Source organism: Notamacropus eugenii, chromosome 1, assembly GCF_028372415.1.
Source record: "Notamacropus eugenii isolate mMacEug1 chromosome 1, mMacEug1.pri_v2, whole genome shotgun sequence".
Taxonomy (NCBI): domain Eukaryota; kingdom Metazoa; phylum Chordata; class Mammalia; order Diprotodontia; family Macropodidae; genus Notamacropus; species Notamacropus eugenii.
The window spans coordinates 9651629-9674784 of NC_092872.1; the positions used below are offsets into that span (position 1 = coordinate 9651629).

The 23156-nt window shown below is 43.2% G+C and overlaps 1 protein-coding gene across 16 annotated transcripts in view; it reads right to left on the bottom strand.

The window, feature by feature from the left end:
• Positions 1-23156, bottom strand: part of OBSCN (obscurin, cytoskeletal calmodulin and titin-interacting RhoGEF) — a 322112-nt gene that overhangs the window by 264146 nt on the left and 34810 nt on the right. For 15 of the 16 annotated variants that reach the window (XM_072652782.1, XM_072652744.1, XM_072652762.1 and 12 more), the window contains exons 8-14: positions 20728-21000; positions 11974-12249; positions 10238-10513; positions 8634-8909; positions 4960-5235; positions 3478-3753; positions 1969-2244 (exon numbers count right to left, since the gene is read on the bottom strand). In XM_072652782.1, coding sequence (XP_072508883.1) covers positions 1969-2244; positions 3478-3753; positions 4960-5235; positions 8634-8909; positions 10238-10513; positions 11974-12249; positions 20728-21000 — 1929 coding nt within the window. The remainder of the gene's footprint in view (positions 1-1968; positions 2245-3477; positions 3754-4959; positions 5236-8633; positions 8910-10237; positions 10514-11973; positions 12250-20727; positions 21001-23156) is intronic. The other variant, XM_072652736.1, reaches the window with a different exon arrangement.

Genomic DNA, 23156 nt, shown 5'->3' on the forward strand with positions numbered 1-23156 from the left:
CATGTCAATAAGATTTATTATGCATTTACATGCACTAGGTACTATAAGCCCTGGGGATACAAAGAAAGGCAAGAAACAATCCCTGCTCTCAAGGAGCTTGCTCAAAGGGCAATATAACAGGCGAATAACTATGTAATGTAACAAGATAAATAAACAGGAGGTCGTCTTAGAGGGAAGGCACTAGTGTTGAGAGTGTCTTCTTGCAGAAAGCGGGTTTTGAGCTGAGATGTGGAGGAAATGAGGGAAGTCGGCAGTCAGAGATGGGGAGGGAGAACATTCTAGACATGGGAGGCAGTCGGTGACAAAGCACAGAGTTGGAGATGGAATGTGGTGTTCAAGGAACAGCATGGAGGCCAGTATCCCTTACTCTATTATAGGTTAAATGAAGGGGAAGGATTAGAGTACAAGAAGACTGGAAAGATATGAAGAGGCCATGGTGGGAGGGGCTTGAAAAGCTAAATAGGATTGGCAGTAATGGGGGGAGCCATTGGAGTTTATTGAGTAGGGAAAGGGCATGGCAGAACTTCACCTATAGGGAGGTCCCTTTGTCAGTTAAACACAGGAGGAATTGGGGAGAGGCTTAAGGCAAGGAGATCAACCAAAACGCTACTGCAAAGCTGAGGCATGAGATGAGGAGGTCCTGCCATCTTACTGGTTGGTTGGTTGGTTGGTTGGTTGGTTGGTTGGTTTGGTTGTTGACCTCTGTTCTCAAAGAGGACCAAAATGACTTCCCTATGTTATAGCCAAGGTACAGTGTGTCCGACTGTGGCTGATCAGACTAATACGAGCTCGGAATGCTCTACCAAAGGTCGGGCACAAATAATTCACATGAACATCTGAAGTGGAGATGGCTCTAAATTTGTGCATCTCATGCTTCTTCTGAGCTACTGCCATCCTGCCTTGCTCAGAGCACAGCGCCTTCTTTGATGTGGGCACCATGCTGGCCGTCCTGTGCCAGTATCTCCAATGCCACACATTGGCATGTAAACTATATAAGAATAGCTAGCATTTATCTGATTTAAGATTTACAAAGGGCATTACATAAATTGTTTTATTTTTGTCCTCAGAACGCACCGGGGAGGAAGGTGCTATCATCACCCCCATTTTACAGATGAAGAAACTGGCTGATGAAGGCATTTGCCCAGGGTCCCAAAACCATGAGTCTGAATTGGAACTCACATCTTCCTGATTCCAGTTCCAGCATTCTATCCATCATAAAACCTAGATACTTAAATAGCATTCCTCTTATGAGAAGCCTTCGATGTTGCTTGAACACATCTATCTGTTCCAAAAGGCAAAGCATACTTCCCTTTCCCTAACTTATTTTGCATGAAGGCTATAAGAAAGGTAATATTAAAATATAGACTAACTATTATTTATACTGTCAGTGGGATTGGTGGGAAGTCCTATATCAACCTGGTGAATTTCTTAGTCAACTGGATGAGATTATACAGTGTATCCCTTTGTTGGAAGGCATTTGAGAGCCAACATCCCAGGGAAGGTAGTCCTGCAGCCTGGTGCCTACCTGGGAGGACCCAGGGAACTCTTTGGATTATACCTCTAGGACTGGACCTGGTCAGTCTGAGCCCAGAGTCAATGGAGGATACTGGGTCCCAGGTGACAATAGGATTTTGAGCTGGAAGGGACTTTAGAGATCATAATAGTAACTAACAATTATATATCACTTTAATATTTGCAAAACACTTCGTGGATGTTACATCATTTGATTTTTCACAACCCTATGAGGCAGATGCTGTTATTCCCATTTTACAGAGAAGAAAACTGAGGTTGAGGTTTGCAGTCCAAGTTCTTTACTTTACAAAAAACCAAAGCCTGAAGAGCTGTACAGAGTAAGTACCAAGTACAGTTACACACACACACACACACACACACACACACACACACACACACACACACACACACCTGAATCAGAAGGCATTCTGTTCCCCAACACCCAGAACAACTGACCTTTGACATCCAGCTGGAAGGTGACCTTCTGGCCCCCAGCCTCACAGGTGTACTCCCCAGCATCTGCCTTCCCAGCCTGCTGCACCACCAGCTGCCGGTTGCGGCCCTTGGCCTCCACATGCACCTTCTGGCTGGCGCTCAGTTTCTTCCCATCCTTGTACCAGGTCACCTCTGTCTGAGCCTGGGCCACCTCACAGCTCAGGGTGGCGCTGCTACCGGCCATGGCCTCCACCTTGCTCTGTGTCTGCTGCTCCTTGGCAAATACTTCCATTGATTCTGGGGAAAGGAATGAACACAGTTTCAAAGATGAGCCAAAAAGCATACAGGGGGAAGAACCCTGGTCCTCGAGTCAGAGGACCTGGGTTCAGATCTCACCTCTGCAACTGCATAACCTTAGACAAGTGACTTAACATTGCCTGGATCTGGGTTGCTTCATCTGTAAAGTGAGTGAGTTGGACAAGTTGGACCTCTAAGGCCCCTTCTGATTCTAAATCTATGATCCTGGCATCCTAGAACTGCAAGGGTAGCATTGGATGGATCTGCTAATGTGGCAGGAATTCCCGATTGACTGGTGGGAGAAATATAGGGGGGATTCCAGAGCCAGGGATTCACTACAACATTCTAAAAATGTTGAAAAGGTGGGGGGTGCTACTAGTCAAGATAACTGCTCGGTATTCAGTGAGGGGGAGACAGTATGGACTAGATAATATGTAAAATCCCTTTCAGCAATCACATTGATTCTACATCCAGTCTCAGAAAGTCACTGGTGTTCTATGGTGCTCCAAATGTGATGAGACTGGTTGTCATTTAGATCCCCTCATTACCAAAAGCCTTAACTCAGTGTGTGCGTGTGTGTGAGTGTGTGTGTGTATTTGTCTGATTTATTGGATGTTGTTAGGAAAACTAAATTTGCTTTATAGAAAGACAACTTGGTTTGGCCACATTTTTTCCAAAGCAGAGAATGTGTGTACATTAGCTGTACCAATTAGTGTTGAGTTCAGGCTACAGCAAGTGATTCCTTTTATTCTAGGCATGTGGGCCCCGCTAGTCTTTGACCTGTGTGGGAAGCAACATGATAAAGCTGACAGGACACTAGACTTGGAGTCAGGACGACCTGAGTTCAAATCAAGCCTCAGACACTTTACCTCCCTTAACTCATCTATAAAGTTGGAGACACTGGACTCAGTGGCCTCCAAGGTCCCTTCTAACTCTCCTTGTATGCTACTATGTCCCTTCCCTCCCATTTCCTCACAGCCATGGCATCAAAGCCAGGTCAACAATGAGGAAAGTAACCAGATTAGGGACCAAAGAAAGTGGTGTTAGTAACATGCTGAATGACTTGAGAGAGGTCAAGAACAACAAACAGCCCCAGAGCTTCCGCTAGCTTAAACATGCACATGTACATAATATAGTTACATACATGTACACTTGCACATGTATGCACACATCTACATGCACACTGGAATCAGAAGGCATTCTGTTCCCCAACACCCAGAACAACTAACTGACCTTTGACATCCAGATGGAAGGTGATCTTCTGGCCCCCAGCCTCACAGGTGTACTCCCCAGCATCTGCCTTCCCAGCCTGCTGCACCACCAGCTGCCGGTTGCGGCCCTTGGCTTCCAAACGTATTTTCTGGCTGGCACTCAGTTTCTTTCCATCCTTGTACCAGGTCACCTCTGTTTGAGCCTGGGCCACCTCACAACTCAGGGTGACGCTGCTACCAGCCACAGCCTCTACCTTGTTCTGTGTCTGCTGCTCCTTGGCAAACATAGCCACAGACTCTGAGAAAGGGATGGACACATGAGGTCAAAGATGCATCACAACCAGTGTGCCTAGAAAGTGAAGCTTTGAAGGTCAGTAGTTTTCTTGTTGGACCCTGGCACCTTCTATTGCAGGGCAAGACTATAGCTCCGCTTTCTCAGATAGTGCAGTTTTTCTGACAGAAGAAGAAAGAGATAAGAGCTAGGAGCCACGAGAGTCAAATCAGGGGAACCTTCTGATGTGGGAGATTGTCCCAAGGGCTGGTGCAAAGAAATTATGGGGAGTGTACTATAAAGCTCTAAGAAATACCATAAGAGAATGGGAAACTGTCAAGAGATACAATTACCAAGTTTTCTCATTTGTAAAATTAGGAGACTGGCCCAGCTGACTTCTTTAAGCCTTCCAGTTCTGAGATCCTATGTACTATATTATAGGTATTTAGGTGACAGACCACAGAGTCAGAAGATCTGAGTTCAGATCCAGCCTCAGACCTTGCTAGCTGTGTGACTTCAGACAATTCACTTAGCCTCTCTCAAGATTCACTATCATGTGGCCCCTCGCAGTTCTGACATTCCTCAAATTTATAACTACTGTTAGTAGGCTGAACATCACTGTCATATTATAACACCCAACATGCTGCAGAATAGAATACTGTCTTAATTTCTTATAAAAAGTCAGAACACAATGGACTAAGGATTGCTGTTATTGTTTGGGGTGTGACAACATATATCCGATTTTCTAATGGGAGACAGCAGAACAAGTTGACATAGTTTACCGAATGACTCCATCCTTGCTTGCACATCAGTTCCATAAAAGCCAAAAGTCTCTGCTGCTGCATTTTTATGATTTATTCAACATGAGGGCCAATAGAAAACTTGGCTCTAGAATAAGCCCCCATTTGGTCTAGGGCCCCTTCCCCTTAACCAGCCACGGCATCAGAGATTTCTAGACAATGGCAGAGAAAAACTAGGGATGCTGGAGCAAGAGGCAGGACTGTGGTGGGGAGGAGTTGAAGGAAACATGGTTCTTTTTTAGGGACTGAATGCCCGGCATGGTGTTATATGAATCAGATGACTAGGCACAAGAAGCCTGTGAATCTCCTCACAGCAGCTTCTCGCTGTCTGTGTGTCACACACACACACACACACACACACACACACACACACACACACATATGCAACCCTCGGAATCAGAAGACATTTCACCCTCTATCCCAGACAACTGACCTTTGACATCCAGATGGAAGGTGACCTTCTGGCCCCCAGCCTCACAGGTGTACTCCCCAGCATCTGCCTTCCCAGCCTGCTGCACCACCAGCTGCCGGCTGCGGTCCTTGGCCTCCACATGCACCTTCTGGCTGGTACTCAGTTTCTTTCCATCCTTGTACCAGGTCACTGCTGTCTGAGCCTGGGCCACCTCGCAGCTCAGGGTGGCACTGCTACCAGCCACAGCCTCCACCTTGTTCTGTGTCTGCTGCTCCTTGGCAAACACAGCCACAGATTCTGGAAAAAGGATGAACACAAGAGTCAAGGACCCACCACACAGGAAACTGGTTCACTTTATAGAAACTGAAAGTTTTAGAAATAATAATCAGAACAGAGTGCCCTGACTGACACCTTCTGATGAAGTGTGATACTGCAGCCCAGCTCTAGGAGACAATGAATATTTACATGGAAAAAAAAAAAAAGATAAGAACTGAGTTCTAGAAACTCTAAGAGTAAGATGAGGGAGACTCCCTAGGCAGGAGAAATTCAGATCTACAAATGGCAGAATGATGGAATGTGGAATGAACTCAAGGCCAGTCACTATCCTAGCTGTCTCCTATGGATTCCTTCTAATTTCCTAAACTGTGATGCCTTGAACTGAACACAATACTCCAGACAGTCTGACCAGGGCAGGGCACAAAGAGACTATTACTTCCTTATTCTTGAGAAATATGTTGCTCTTAACACAGCCCAAGACCGGACTAGCTTTTTTGGCTGCCATGGGACACTCTTGATTGACTCTTATTGCTCTTTTTTCCCCAAAAACTTCTCTCTCATCTCCATCTCCCATGCCTCCCCAGTATTGTTTCCATGAATCTGAATTTTTGAACAATAGTGTAAGGTTTTGCATTTAAAAATATATTTTATATGACTAAATGATATCCTAATAGATTTAGCTCATGATTCTAGCCTATCAGAATCTTTTTGGACCCTGACTTGGTCATCTTGTGTGTTCACTATCTCTGCCAGATTTTATCTGCAATCTTGGTAAGCACGTTATCGATGCTTTTATCTAAGTCATAAATAAAACTATTAAACAGTTCAGGGCCAAACACAGGTCACTGGAGCATTCCACTGGCTATCTCCTGCCCAAGAGACATCCAACCAATATTGGCTACTCTTGGGGTCCTGCCATTCAACCAGGCTAGTCTCCATTTTTCACACTAACAGCTAACTCACATCTCTCCATCTTTTACACAGAATATCAAGAGATACTTCATCAAAAGCTTTGCTAAAATTTCATTTTCCATCCGCTAGCCCTGTTTTCCACAGTCTTTCAAATGTCATTAATGGCAGCTCATCAATCGCATCTGCCAGGTGCTTTGGTACCAGAAAAAGGATTTTGCCTGGTCCGGGTGATTTGAACTCACTAGATGTTGGGGGACAGCTCTGGACCGGGGTCCCCTGTGAGGACCGTGAGATGCCTGAGGGTCCGAACCTGCTTACGTGGCAGGCTAGCTGGTCTAGCAAGCCACGAGGTACTGGGATGGCCCTGGTAACAGGCTGGCTCCACCCACGGGGAGGCACTTGGGAGGAGCTCGCCCGCCCATGGGAGGTACGGGGGAGGAGACAGGGGATAATAAAAGGGGATGACCATGAGAGCTGGGGAGAGAGAAACGGAATAAAGCTTGCTGGCTGCAACTCCTTTCGGGTGCTCTGCCTGTTTATTCCCCTTCCCCAACAGGGAGAGGGAATTCCCTCCCCCAAACCAGGAGGAGGGCCGGAGACGTCTGAGGACCGGGGATAGGTAAGTAGAAGGCGAAGGCCCGGGAGTCGCCCCGGGCAACTAGAGGCAGACATGTGATCACTTTCTCCCTCTTTATTTAGTTTTAAATTTTAACTTATTTGATTATTTATTTATTATCTCTCCATCAGTCACTTTTGCTCTGTTCTTTCCAATTCAAAAGTCAGTTTACTTGGCAGAGAAAAGAGAATCAAAATAGGATCTGAGCTGTCCTGCCATCTCTCTGTTGTCAGTTTTTACCCCATCCCGAGAAGTTTCCTCTTTTTCACAGAACAACTAAAAATAAAAAAATCCTTTATTTTGTCCTTTGTGTTCCTCATCATCTTTAATTCATAACAGCAAACACTATTCACCTCTGAGCGCAGGCTGAAGGCAATTTTTGACTTTTTCTTGCTCCTCCCCCCCCCCCCCCCAGCATGGCTAATGTAGAAATATTTTGTATGACTTCATATGTATAATAGGTATCATATTTCTTGCCTTCTCAATGGGTAAGGGAGGGAGAGGAGGAAAGTAGAGGATTTCTAACTAAAAATAAAAATCATAAATTTTTAAAAACCTCATTGTGAGCTTTAGCACACAGTTGTTACAGTAAAATTCACTAGTCATCTTTTATTCCAAGCTTTTGCCTCCATCTTTTATATATGAGTTCTTCTCACTGTAGGCAGTTGGAGAGCTCTCCACATTAACCTCTTCAGTACTTAGCATAGTGACTGAAACATAGTAGAGGCTTATTATGTAAATATCTATTACGTAAATATAAAATAAATGCTTATTGGCTGACCGACAACTTCCCTTTTCTTCATTTCAAGTATTTCTGTGTCTTCAGAATTTTGTTCTTGAAGGCTCCTCATCCCTCCTGGGCTGACTTCTCCTGTAGCATTTTAATCATGGGATCCTTCCCCTGAACTCTTTGAAATCCGCTCTCCTAAAATCTGAAGTTCACGTCACATTCTGCCCAGCTTTCTTTCCTGCCCTCTCACAAACTTTAACAGGGAATGGACACTTTCCCCCAAGGTTCCCATCATTCCCACCTCAGTCAGATCCAGAGTAGAGTTACCTCTGAAAGAACTTTTCACTAAGTGATAGCTTCTCTTCTTCTAGCAGAAAGGGAGTTCCTTCCATTAGATGTCTGAATAACTGAAGTCTTCTATGACTAACATGTCTATCTCTGTGCCAGGCTTGTGGCTGGCTCTTCTTTATCTACATCCTTTATATGTCTAGGTGATCCACAGTAGGATTTTTTAAGCCTTTTCCACTCGTTACACCTTCTTACCCCTTTTTCACATTTTCTTTGCTTGTTAGCACTGCATGGCCTGAGGGCAGGTGCAGTGCAAAGTGCACATGCTTTGTGTTCAGAACCAAGGTTGGAGTGAAGTTGTGCAATGCAGCACAGGCGAGTGCTGCCAGAAACACCTCAGACTCATTATGTGTCTGATTTTTAATTAATTCTTGGTTTTTGCCTGTTCAGAAACCTCCTGCTGTCGCCAAATTTTTTGCAACCCCGACCCTCTGCTTCAGAAGGGCTGGTCCCAGCGCACTCAGAGGACTGAAGTATCCTGCTTCCTTCCATAGATATCCAACCAAAATCTCCCTCCCATACCTGCCTTTCTTTGATTCTGAGATTTCCTCAGAAACATAGAAAAAACAGTGTTTCAAAACTCTTTGTGCCGTTTAAAGCTTTGACAAATTAAAGAAGCATGATATGTGAAGATGTGTGCAGAGATGTACAATAGGAATTAATGTACTAATGTACATTAAGAAGATATACAGGGGATTACAAAAATCTTAGTGTAGAACTGCATACACACACACACACACACACATGCACGCACACACATTCTCACGGAATCAGAAGACATTATTCCATTCCTTCTTCCCCAGGGTGGCTGACCTTTGACATCTAGCTGGAAGGTGACCTTCTGGCCCCCAGCCTCACAGGTGTACTCCCCAGCATCTGCCTTCCCAGCCTGCTGCACCACCAGCTGCCGGTTGCGGCCCTTGGCCTCCACATGCACCTTCTGGCTGGGGGTCAGTTTCTTCCCATCCTTGTACCAGGTCACTTCTGTTTGAGCCTGGGCCACTTCACAGCTCAGGGTGGCACTGCTACCAGCCACAGCCTCTACCTTGTTTTGTATCCGCTGCTCCTTGGCAAACACAGCCACAGATTCTGGAAAAGAGATGAAACATCAGCTCAAGGCTGCAGGGACCTAACTTATTTCACAGAAACCCAAGTCATGGAGATAAATTTTCAGACCAGAATGTCGTAATGGCAGACCTCAGTACTTTCTGCTGAAATGCGAAACTACAAACCTGCTGTACCTATCCAGACAACAGAAGAAAGAGATGAGCTCTGGGAACTTCAAATGTGGGAGGCCCTGATGAGGGAGAATTTTCTAAGGGCTAGATAAGAGAAACAAGGGAGGAATCCCAGAGCCAGAGCTAAGACAAAATTTCTAAAAATGTTATAAAACAAGAGGCTGGTAGGGATAATTCATAATAATGACAATGGTAATGGTTAGCATTTACACAGCGCTTTAAGGTTTGCACAGTACTTTATAAACATTATCTCAGTTTATCCTTAAAACAACCCTGGGAAGTAGGTTCTGTCTCCATTTTACAGATGAGGAAAATGAGGCAAAGTAACTTGCCAGGGGTCATATATCTAAGAAAATGTCTAAGACTAGATTTGAACTCAGGTCTCCCTGACTCCAGGTCCAGTGCTCTATTCCACTGCACCACCTAACTGCCTCAGTTCCTCAATTTCCTGCTTTGTGAAATCTCTAAGATCCCCTCCCTAATGGACATTGGTTGCTAATGAACTAGAATTCGATTCAAAAGAGTAAAGGCATACCAAACACCTACTATGTACAGGAAAGGATGCTGGTTAGGTGCTAGGTAAACACAGACAAAGTGACACAGGACTATATATTGTTTTAATTCCTTCCTCATGGAAAGTCTTGAATGAATACATAAGAGTTGGGTTTTTTTTTTATTGTTGTGGGAACACATCTGATTTTTAAGGGAAGGCAATAAGAAAATTGGCTCCACTCCCACAGAATGAATTCACTTTGCTTGAATTTATTCCATGAGGTAAAGATTCTCTGTACTATCTTCTGGTTTCTTTTACCTGAAAGGGTGGAGAGGCTGCTGGTTATGTTAATAATGGGTTAAATGCCTGGGTTGGGAAGGGCAAGAGAAGTACCTGGAATGAAGACATAGCTAGGTGGGGAAGTGGCCACAGTGCTTGAGCTTGGAGTCAGAAAGACCTGAGTTTAAATCCTGCTTTTGATACTTACTAGCTGTGTGGCTTTGGGCAAATCACTTACCTTTTCTCAGACTCAGGTTCCTCATCTATAAAATGAGGGTACTGGACCAGGTGGTAGCTCCAGAGCTGTCATCCTATGAGCAGCCCTGAAGTTTCCAGGTTATCATCCACTGCTGCCATGACCAACATGATGCATTATAAGGCTCCTCCCACTCCAAAAAGCCATTTACCTTTGACACTGAGATGAAAAGTGACCTTCTGGCTGCCGGCCTCACAGCTGTACTCCCCAGCATCTGCCTTCCCCACCTGCTGCACCAGCAGCTGCCGGTTCTTGCCCTTGGCCTCCAGATGAACCCTCTGGCTCGAGCTGATTTTCTTTCCATCCTTGTACCATGTAACATCCGTCTGGTGCTGAGCCACCTCACAGCTCAGGGTAGCACTTTCCCCAGACACCACCTGCACCTTATTCTGTCCTGGCTGCTCCTTTGCAAACACTGATGAGGGTTCTAGGGTAGGGAGTTGGGAAAGAAAAGTGGCACGTTATAAAGTGGCAACATTATAAAGTGGCCTGAGACCAGGTCAAGTTCAGCCCTCTGCCTGTCCCCCTCCCCCTACATCATTCATGTCTTACGTCCTTTTCCAATAAGATCCAGCAGATTGTCCCCCAGCCCACCCCCACTCCCAACTCTGCTCAAGAATGGGAAAAGGGGAAATAGAGAAGCTTGGGCCTCCTGGCTCTTTCTCCCCATAACATCATCCACTTTTTAGAACTCATTGCCTCTTCCTTATGTCCTTAGGTCTGCACAGACCTAAGAAATAATTCTATTCCATACATTGTGATTTCAATAAAAAGTAAGAATCAAAGAAATAGACAGGGACTTAGTGTAAATAGACCTAGGGATAGAAGGGATCTTAATTTGTCAGAGATGGAAGAAATCTTAGATCCCAGAATGTAAAATGCCAGGTCCAAAAGGAAACGGTGACCTGCTAGTCCAACACCCTCAAGATGAGAAAACAGAAATTCAAAATAATTGTGCATGAACAAAGGACCTAACAGGATCCCTACATAGTAGGTCTGCACGGAATGGAGGCCCCTTCCTTTATTCTCTCTCCCCCACTTAGAGTGAGGTTTCCTTGGTTTGAGGGGTGGGAAGGAAGTAAGTTCTGCTGAAGTTATTGGCTCGATGAGATACCAGGGACAGGAAAGGCATTAGATACTGCAGGGGAAGCTAACATCCAGCCTATCCCACATGCTTACCTGCCCATTGTCTACTTAACTCCCTACTTTTGGCCCCAATACTGATTTGGCCCAGGGGGCAACAGGCTAAGAAAGCAAGAGCTGGTTGAGAAGAGGTTTAGCCATGAGTAGGGTGTCCTCATCTGCCCAAAATGAAGCCTGTTCTCTAGATCCTTTCTTTAGAATGGAAGCGCCTTGAAGGCAGGAACTATTGGTTTTTTTTTTTTTATTGTATCTCCAAAACCTGGCACATAGTAAGGGGAGAGTGACAGAGATGAGACCTGTGATTAATGATAATCCTCATTGTAACAATAACAACACTATAAGGTTTACAAAGTACTTTATACATGTTAACTCTTTTGATGTCGGATTTGATTTTGTTGGTACGGAGACCTTCTCAAGTGAGGAAACTTCCTCTACCAGTAGAGTTCAGGACCTTCTCTGTACCTTATAGTCTTCAGGGAGCTGACCAGAGTCCTGAGGACTTAGAGCAAATGCCCCGGGTCACATAGCCAGTATGTGTCAGAGATGGGACTCAAACGTAGGTCATCCTGGCTTCAAGGCCAGTTTTCTATGTATTGGATCATACCACCTCTAGTTCATAGTAATGGTTTAATCAGTGCTTATTGATTAACTGATTGATTAATCCTTTCCCAGGAAGGAAGAGCAATGACCTAGACCCTTGGAATACCTCCCTTCACCTCAGGACCTTCTTTGTCTCCCTCTTACCTTGGACTCGGACGTGGAAAGTGAGATGGTCATCCCCAGCATGGCAGCTGTAAGTGCCCTGGTCACTGTGGGTCATCCGGCGCAGGATGAGGGTCCGCCGAGTGCCCTGGGTGTGGATCTCTGTCCTCTGGTCCTTCTTCACCTCTTTCTGCTCCCTTTTCCACACCACAGTCCCACCAGCCTCTGACACCTCACAGGCCAGCTCCAGCTGCCCACCAGGGCTGACAATCACCTCAGGCGGTGATGCTGGCTTGTTGATAAATTTCACTGCTTTATCTGGGAGTGGGGGGAAAGGAAGGAGATATCAAAGAAGAGGAACCCCTCAGAGAACCCCAGTGGTTGTTCTAATAACCAGACCATCACTCCCAGTCACTGGATGGAACTGTTAAGTTACAGTAGCTAAGACAACTAGGTGGCACAGAGGATACAGTACTGGGCCTGGAGTCAGGAAGACTCATCTTCCCAAGTTCAAATCTGGCCTCACACACTTAACTAGCTGTGTGACCCTGGGCAAGTCACTTAACCCTCTTTGCCTCAATTTCCTCCTATGTTAAAAAATGAGCTGGAGAAGAAAATGGCAAACCACTCCAGTATTTCTGCCAAGAAAACCTCAAATGGGGTCACAAAGAGAAACAACTGAAACAAATGAACAACAAGAGCTGGGCTAAGACCTAAATAAGAATGGATTTGAGTAAAAAAAAAAATTAAACAGAAAAATTCAAGTTAACAAAACATTTATAAGTGCCCACTAGGTGCAAGGTTCTACGTCCTCAGTCACTGGGGCACAAAAAGAAAAGATACACCACTGAAGATAATGAACAAAGAGCTGAAGTTGGGGTCCAGAAGATTTGGGGTTCGAGCCCTGCCCATGACACATTCTGGCTCTTACTGATTCTCAGTAAACCATGAAGCACCTACTAAATGCCAGGTACTATGATAAGCCTAGGTCAATTTCCAATGACCACCAAACTCCCCTCATACCAACATCATTCCCCTAGAGTCTATTGGAGGATGAGGGAAAGTCATCACTTGGGTTTCCTTTTCATCCTCTAAAACAAGGGAGTCAGTCCAAATAATCTCTCAGGGTTCTTCCAAGATTCCATGCTAGAAAGACTCTTAGAGGTCCAAGGGATCTTAACCTGTAGTCTATGATCTTGGCTCTTTAAAAAATACTTTGATCATTCTTTCAATATAGTGGGTTTTCTTTACAATGTGCATTTTATTTTATGCAATTAAAAACATTCTTCAGAGAAGGGGTCCCTAGGTGTCACCAAGCTGGTAAAGAGTTAGTTACGATATATAAAAGGTAAGAAGTCCTGGGGTTTGGCACCAACTCCCCCATTTTGCTGATAAGGAAACCAAGGCCCAGAAAGGTCATTTTTATCACTTGTTCAGAATTATCCAAGAAAGTCAAGTGCTAGACCTTCAGCCAAAGAAGACCTGGGACTTCAGACACTTACTAGCTCCCTGCCTTAACCTCGGTCTGCCTCAGTTTCCTCATCTGTAAAATGGAGATAATCATTGGACCAACCTCTCAAGGCTGTTGTGAGGATAAAATGGGATAATGATTGTAAAACATTTTGTACACCTTACAATGTTATGTAAATGCCAGGTATTGTTATTACATCCAATCCATTGACCACCCTAAGCCATATCGCCTCACTATTTCCCCTTCCCTTGTCATAATCAAACTAGTAAAAATATTGTTATAAATAATAATCATGATTTTATGATAATAAATCACAGCTAAATTATTTAACACTTTAATAAAACTGAAATAATCATTTAAATTATTTTATTTTAATAATGCTATTAATAGTTTATTGTGCAAAGAAATAATTTAGAATAGTGCTGCTGCTGCTGTTTTTGTCGGGTGTGCTCCCATTTGGGATTTTCTTGGCAGAGATATTGCAGTCGTTTGCCATTTCCTTCTCCAACTCATTTTACGGATGAGGAAACTGAAGCAAACAGGGTGATGTGACTTTCCCAGGGTCACCCAGCTAGTAAGGGTCCAAGGCCAAATTTGGACTCCGGAAGATGAGTCTTCCCAACTCCAGGTCCAATGTGTCATCTAGTTGCCCCGATAATAATGATAAATGCTAACAGTTATCTAGAGGGTTTTGTTTGTTTGCTTTTTAGTACAATTTCACTGATATATGGAACTTACCTGTGAAGAGACTCCCTCTTATCTGCTCTATAGCTTATGGTCTAGACATTGCCTGGGAGCATGGACGAGTTAAGTGAGCTACCCAGTGTCACATAGCCAATATCTGCCACAGGCAGGTCTTCCTGACTCTGGAGCCAATTCTATCAACTATTCACACCGTGTCTCAGAGCTGTATAGAGCTTCAGGGTCTGCCATGACCGCATCCTGTATGAGTTCCTCATAGAATCACCACATCTCTCAGTATTAGAAGAAATCTCAGAGGAGATCTCTGACAGGGATTTCCTGTCGACCTCCTAGACACAAGTGATCTTCTCTGGAGGTCTACTGGAAGACCTCCAGCAATGGGGGACTCACTCCCTCCCAAACTGCCCCTTCCGTTTTTAGACAGTTCCAGTTGGTCAATTATATCCAGCCTGCTTCTGCCTCTCTGCATCTTTTACCCAGAGCTCCTAGCTCTACCCTCTGGAGCCAAACAGAGCATGTCTAATATCTGTTTTCTATAGGACAGGTCTTCCTAGGCTGGAAGATGGCAATCATGATCCCCCAAATCATGTGAGTCAGTTCCTAAGCATCGCCAATTTTGTCAATAAATCCTCATAGAATGGAGTTGTTTTCCTGGAGGAGCAAGGAGAAGCCAAGAAGGTATTGTCTGTCTGCCAACATTCACATGCTATTATCCAATTCTCTCCTGACTAAGGACACCCCAATTACATAGGTTGCAGGTGCCAGGGAAATGAGTCTAAATGTCTAAGCCACAGCTAGATGTGTTTAGGGACATAACAACAAAATACAAAATTTAGACATAAAAAGGTGAACAAGTCTCTTAGATCTGCTGGAAGATGACTGCAAAAATCATTTAATGGTTTAATAATAAAGATTAAATTTTAGTCCATTCCTCTTAGATGGGCTGTTCCTTCCTCAAATTATAATTTAGTTATTTTGCTCTTTAAATGTAATAAACCACCTCCAACACCAGCAGAATGCAAACTCCCTGAAGGCAGACTTTTTCATTGACTCTGTATCTCTGCCTTGCACACACTAGGCATTTAATATATTCTTGTTAAACTGAAATGAATATAGCATGGCATCTGCTCCCCTTCTCCTCCTTTCCTATGGACATGTTCAACCTTGTCAGTGTCCTTCATAAAATCTGGTACCTTCTGAGGCTTACCACTGAGTTAGTTAATACAATGGATAGAGCTCCGAGACCGGAGTTAAAAAGACCTGAGTTCAAATCCTGCCTCAGACACTTACTAGTTGTTCGACCCTGGGGAAGTTGTTTAAATTCGGTTTGTCTCAGTTTCCTCAACTGTAAAATGAAGGTAATAAAAGTACCTACCTCATGAGATTGTTGTGAGGATCACATCACATATTTGTGAAATACCTAGCACATAGTAGGTGCTATAAAAATGCTAGCTATCATCATCATCATCATTATCCTCCCTACCATGACATCCTTAAGACTTCCAAGACTTCCTATCTGACCTGGGGCTGGACTTCTTTCGTGTGTGTTGTCTCCTCCAATTAGAGGATAAGTGTCTTGAGGGCCAGAGCTGTCGATCTTTTTTCTATTTGTATCCCAGCACTATGTACAGAACTTAGCACATAGTAAGAACTTAAACGCTTTTCATTCATTCAAAATAAAATAAAACAAAACGTGGTTCCTAGAACTAAACACAATCCTCCAGCTGTGTGCTTATTAGAAAAGAAAAGGTAATTTAACCTAAATCACTAGGACCTGGAACTCTGCGCTTTGAGAATGAGAGGCAGCAGGAGACACTAGATCCCACAGATCTAGAGTGAGAGGACCTTTGTTCTAAGTCAGCATCTTGTAGGGCAGTGGATAGAACTTTGAATCTGGAGTCAGGAAGACCTCAATTCAAGTATGAACTCAGAGACTTACTAGTTGTGTGACCCTAGGCAAGTCACTTAACCTCTGTTTGCCTCAGTTTCCCCAACTTTAAAGTAGGTATAATAACAACTCCTATCTTACAGGGTTGTTGTGTGGATTGAATGAGATAATATTTGTAAAAACCACTTAGCACAGCGCCTGCAAACAGTAGGAGTTCTATAAATGATTATTTTGTTCCATTCCATACATGACCTTCCTTGGGCAAGTCACTGAAACTTTCTGGGTCTCAGTTTCCTGTGAAATAAGACTTAGAGTAAATGACTCAAAGGTCCTTCCCAATTCTAAATCTATGACTGCATTACCTTTTGTTAATACAGCCTAAGACTGCATTTGCTATTTGGCTGATGCCTCCGACTCACTTGAGTATCGAGCTTATGCTATGCTATGCTATTATATTATGTTATATCATGCCATCTCATGTCATTACATCATATTACATTATATTGCACTGTTATGTCATGTCATCTTATGTCATCTTGTGTTATCTTACGTTATACTGCATTATATTGCATTGCTACATTATATCATATCATATTATGACGTGCTGTGTCACGTCATGTCACGTTGTATGTAAGGTGAATTTTAGTGTGTGTAAAGTGAATTTTTGTTATTATTTCATAGAGTTCAGTTTCCCAGCATCCAATTGCCATAACAATCTCTGGTCCCAGGCACTAGATAAGAGTTCCCACAGTTATGGTTCAAAACATCTCCACCACACTTGCGCAGTGTTATATAATGGTAAATAATACAAATATCCATTGAGGCAGCATGGCGAGATACAGGGATGAGGTGATGTAAACTTGTGAGGCTATTGCTGGCAATATGCCTCCTCTGTCTTTTGCCCAATAAAGCAGGTGGTCATTGGTTGGTCAGTGAGGAACGTTAGGGCTCAATGCACAACCTGAATGCTGTGTTTGCCTCAACTGGCTCCCATTGAGGCTTGAGGGGATTTAGGGGAAGCGCAAGGGTGCCAGTCTCGATTAACCCCACTGAGACAGGGGGGTAATTGCCCCCCTTCTCACCAGCCCCTGGGAGAAGAGAGATTAGGGAATGCTGTAGGAGTTCATGCTGCCATTATCAGCAATCCTCTTCTGAGAAAACTAGACTAGAATAAAGTCAGATTATTAACCCCTTCTTAGTGTCTTTACCGTCTGACCAGATCAAGAGTGAACCTGTGCTAGCAGCCCTCAAGTGTGCTGTGTTCATCTGTCTTACACACGTCATATCACGCTTGCTAACCACTCAGACATTTTTTTTTCATTTGAACTCTTTCTAGCCATATTTCCATCACTCTGTACTGGTGCAAGTGAACTTTGGAACCCAGATGAAGAACTTTACATTGAGTCCAGCCATTTTTCATTTCAGCAGATTCAGGTCATCATTCCAGCCTGTTGAGATCTTTTGGAATTCTGATTCTACCACGTGTTCTGTACCTTTCCCAGTCTACCTTGTATAAATCCATCCTTACTTGTATATATGTGTGTGTGTATATGTGTGTATGTGTGTATATCTATCTATATGTATATCTATCTATCTATACGTATATCTATCTATACATACATACATATGTATATAAATAGGGATACCTGATTTTTCATTTCTCTGTCTGTGTTTATTCTGTGTCAGACTGAACTGAACAGAAATAAATTAAATTAAATTTCACTGAAGACACCTTTACAACAGTCCTCCTCCTGAGTCAGACAGGGCAAGAGAACTGGGTCTTCTTTCACCCCTCCTAGACCTCTCTGGCCAGAAGGAACTTCCTAATGTCACCTGGCTCATCCTCTTGCCTCTATGTCAATAAGAACATTTTTAATCAATCAGCACATTTTGATTGAGGGTGAGGAAGCTGGTGGTGTATTTCCTCTCCGGCAAAAGCTCTCTGACAGACTTTCCCAGTCACCTCTGCCTCTCCTTAAAAATCTCTTCTGCCAGGAAGTTCTTTCTCAAGTCTAACCCCAGTCCTTTACGCTGTATCCTAAGCCCTTTTCCTACTTGTTGAGATGCCTACAAGATTGAAAACAGCTGTTTTCCCCTTGACTTAAAATAACAGTCCTGCCAGGTTCTTCCTATTTCAATCCTACCCTCCCAACTTTCCAATCCACCCCCAAGCCTGGGTCCAAGGTGACAGGTCAATCAGCTGATAGGATCATGTTTCTAATGTTTCTCTTTTCTGATTCCCTCTAGGGCCTTCTCAGCTGTCCTGGGAAAAGACTTTTAGTGACACAAAGTAACAGGTGGGATGGACCAAAAAGCAGAGCTGACCATAGAGAAGGTGGATGAACTGGAAGCTGTAGGCTTGGGGCTGCAGAGTCAAGGAATTGGGAGCCAGGAGCAACCCTGGTGGCCCACTGTGGGGGCCTAGGAGATCTGTCAATGTAGCCTTCGGTGGGGGAAGTGCTGTCCCACGTTTAAAAGCCCTTTCTATGTGTTTAAAGATTCGGCTCAAGTCTTATATTTGGTTTGTTTTCTATAGGATTTTTTTTTCTAAAAAGAAGTTTGGATCAAAGTTCAAGCTTCTAAAATTGTCCAAATTCCGTGTGGGAGATGGCTCATCGTATTCACATTAATCATAAAACACCATAGACAGCAGCTATCTGGAAAATGGGAAGATTTCTCCTTCCTTTAAGTGAATAAAATTACTGCCTCCCTCCTAATTGAGAAGAAAGTCACCTGGCAGAGAATCTTGTGTGATAGAAGGCTAACGCAGAAGACATATGGTATGACTATAAACATCAGATTCAGTCATTTGTGAGGAAAGGAACAAGGGCAGAAGGGAGTATAGGAAAGCCCACAGAAATTACAAGAATAATCTCAAGGCTAGCTGATTAATTAGCTGTATAAATAACAATAGCTAAAAATTTGTATAGAGCTTTAAACACTTCCGCAATTATTATCTCATCTGATCTTAACAAAAACCCTGGAAGGTATTATCCCCAATACAGAGATAAGGAAAACTGAGGTAGGCAGAGGTGAAGTGACTTGCTCAGGATCACACAGCTAGCTAGTAAGTGTCTGAGGGTAGATTTTAACCTGGATCTTCCTGATTAGCTCTCAGCACCCTCTCCAAGGAGCTAACTGCCTCTGAATTCTCATGGCTGCCATTTGCAATTCTTGTGGAATGACAACTGGTCTATTTACCGAACTGAGTTGTTATATCATAGAAACTAGGAAAAACAATTTAGAAGCATTCGAACTCAAAATCCCAGCATGGTTAGCATTTTGGTTGAAGCAGAAAGAAACATTTTACTGAAACCTGGAAGGACAGGGAAGGGGAGGAGAATCAGGGTAAAATTAAGTTGTTTTGTTTAAAGAACAGTGAAAAAAAGCACTGAATTGTAACCTTATCAATTTGAGTTTGATTTCTTTAAATCTTGCTCCATGAGTATGTTTGTTTAAATTATATTTTCTGTACTGCTGTTAGACTTTGCTATTTTTAACATATCAGGGGAACCTCTGATCAATTATATATCCCATTCTTCTTGATGAGAGGTTTCAGGGTGGATATCTTTATTAGAAAGAGGGACCTCTCCTAGAGGCTTTGACTGCTTGCTGAAGGACACAAATTGTGACCTTCCTTGCCCCCCTCTCCTCACTTTGTTGGAAGTCAAAGAAAGAGAATGCTCTGGCAAAGAACCTTAAAAGTAAAGGAATCAAAAAAAGAAACTAACACCGTTTTTACAACTCAATTGAAAGTCCACCCTCATGATTCTTACTAGCAATTCTTCAACAGAAACGTGACAATGAAAGGACTTCAAGGGACCAGTCAGGAGATACAGTTTTATTACAACCAGGTTTCTGTCCTTCAAAAAAGAGGCAGAGACACAAATCCAGTTCCACGAGAGATGCCCCTTTCTGACAAAGGTGCAAACTCTGTAATCCCCTCCAGAAGAATGGGGCATGTCATTGACCAGAGGGTCCCCTCATAACCACCTCCTTATATTAAAATAGCATCCTATTGATCAGGGGTTCCCCAGATTAACCTCCACCCACATTAATAAGGAGGAGGATTTTTTATTATTTTTAAAACATAATCGATCAGAAAAGCATGCTAAATCTCTCTCTTTGAGTTAACTATGTTATAATCGTGGCTGGTAGGATGACAATTTCATAACTAAGTCGCTACTGGTTCCATGATAGCAATATTCCCAAGTGGTGGCAAAAGTGTATCTGAGATAAAATAGTCTTCACTGCTGAGCTTATAAAATTAAGTGATTGTGCAAACCCCATGATCCCCATCATATCCAAATCAATATATCCATCCTAAATTATGAGTTCCTCTAGGATAAGGGCAGGTTCTGTGTCTGGCATTCTTTTACCATACCTATTCTAGTACCACATACATTTACAAGATTTAAAAAGATTTCTAAATGGTGATGGTGATGGTGATGTTAATGGTGGTGGTGATGGTGATGATAAGCACTAGAATGGGGTCCACTAAAGAATAAAAATCTATAAACAAGAACTTCTAGAAGGAAAGGGGAAAGAAGAAGAGAAGAGGAGGAGAAATAGAGGAAAGCATTGGCAGAAAACTGGAGAAAGGAAGGGAAAGGAAGACCAAAGACAACAGGACTCTATGCCATGAGCCAACTCCCAATGCACTATTACAATGACCACTTGCCATACTCAGGGCCTGCTCTCCCACTCAGATCTCTCCCCATTTCCCACCACTCACCAGACACTTTGAGCTTGAATTCCAGCATGTCTTCACCAACTCTGCAGGCATATGTGCCCTCATCCTGCTTGGTGATCACGCCCACCACCAGCCGGTGCTTTGTTCCTTTGTCTTCTTGGGAGAGGCGCTGGGAACGACTGAGTTCAGTGCCATCTTTATACCAACGTACCATCACATGGGGCTCTGAAGTCTCACACTCAAACTGGGCCTGGCCCCCCAACACAGCTTCCACATATCCTCCTGCCACATCTTTGTGTAGGAAATGGACAAGATCTGAAACCATATGGTCAACAAGGTAAATGTCCTGAGAAATTAAAATTAGATAAATATTAGGGTAGGGTGCTGAGGAGTACAGGCAGGGGGAGTGATGAGGTGGTCATAACTTAACTACCATTAGTCATCAGAGATGATGGCCTCACTGTTTAGAGGCATTTCTCATTTATCTGGATTGCCCCAAAATCTTGCTTTCAAGTGTATGTCAGTATTAGAAGTCATTCAGTTCAGCCTCTCACCCGATGCAGGAATCTCCTGTCCTTTAACACCTCCACTAATAAGGAGTTCTCTACCTTATAAGAGAGTCCATTCCATCATGGAACAACTTGAAGAGTTTTTCCCCTACATTGAGTTGGGCATTTGCCTTTCTCACTTACCCCACCGTTCCTAGTTCTGGTCTGTAGGACCAAGCAGAATAATCTGATCTCTGTTCCCTAAAATGAACCCTCTAGCTGCTTGAAGACACCAATCATGTCCCATTGAAGTCTTTTGCTTTTCCAGGCTAAGCATCCCTTGCTTCTTCCACCAAACCTCAGATGATATGGTTTACAATCCCTTTGCTACTCTGGCTGCCCTTCTCTGGATACGTTCTGCTCTGACAATATCCTTTGGAAAATGTGGTTCCTAGATCTGAATGTGGCACTTCAGTTGTGGTCCGACCCATCCCTGTTCTGGACATGATGCCTTCCTCACGGTAGCCTAAGATCTCAATCATATTTTTAGCAGCTGGCTCACATTATTGGATGACAGTCAACAAAAATCCCCGATTTTTTCTTCTTATTATTATTTTTGGATGAAACTAATTATTAACTTATGCTTAACTAAACTTGCTTTGCAACTTTACATTTAAATAAAATATTATAACATGACTTTTCAGTTACTTTCTCTTGGGTAAGCATATTACGGCATCTCAACAAAAATAATGAGAAAGAAATATTTCTCCAGTCTAAAGTCCATTCCAGATTTACCTAGATGAAGGAAACTTTATCAATACTTAACGAAATTCCTTGGAAATAATTATTGTTCACTTGTGTCCAACTCCTCTCAGAAATAATACCCTCCACTAAATCCTCTACTCTACCCCATCCCAACTCCCTGGCCCCATTAAGCTTAACTACTTTCTTTTAGAAATCTCTACAAAATAAATGGATTAAGGGAGTAACCAGACTTAGATCAGGAAATTCTTTAGTCTAGTTAAGATCACTGTCTACTTTCACCTTTGATTTGAATAGATAGAGGTTTGGGAACCTGCAGACTTGAGGCCATGGTTGGCTTTCTAGGTCCTCAAGTGAGGCCCTTAGGGCCACATGTGGCCTCGAGGCTGCAGGTTCCCTACCCCCTAACTTTAGAAAATGATTCTCTAGCATGCCTGGACGTTTTAAGAGATTATTCTGTTTGAAGAAGCAAACTGTTTCCTGAGTTCTCCAGAACTCTGAATCGTTATTATGATTTTTTGTGAGGCATTTAGGGTTAACTGACTTGCCCAGGATCACACAGCTACTAAGTGTCAAGCATGTGGTCTGAGGCTACATTTGAACTCAGGTCTTCCTGACTGGAGGGCTGCTGCTCTATCCATTGTGCCACCGAGCTGCTCCCAAAACTGAATTATTTATGGCTCAAGCTCAACTGTGAAATTTTCTTTCTTAAAGAAAGAATCCTATAAAATAAGACTTCAAAATGATTTGTGTTCAACAGATGCCTCAGGACATGAAAAGACTATCAGTTTGGACATTTCTCTAAGTGGAAATTATTTTAGTTAATAAAATTGCTTCTAATTAGGATTGTACCCCAAATACATGTTTTTTCTTGGACTGTAATAAATTCTCTGGGCAGCTAGATGGTGCAGTGGATAGAGCACTTGGGCTTGGAGTGACAAAGACCTAAGTTCAAATCTGGCATCAGACAGTAACTATCTGACTGACCTTGGGTAAGTCACCTAAAAAACAACCTTTGTTTGCCTCAGTTTCCTCACCTACCTCCCACGGTTGTGGTGAGGATCAAACGAGATGATAATTGTAAATATTTGGCATATAAATGTTAGCTATTGTTATTATGAAGTGTTCCCCATAAAAGCCATATGAGGTAGGGAGACAGGATTATGAACCCCATTTTACAGAGGAGGAAACTGAGGTTCAGAGAGGATGAGTAACTCGCCT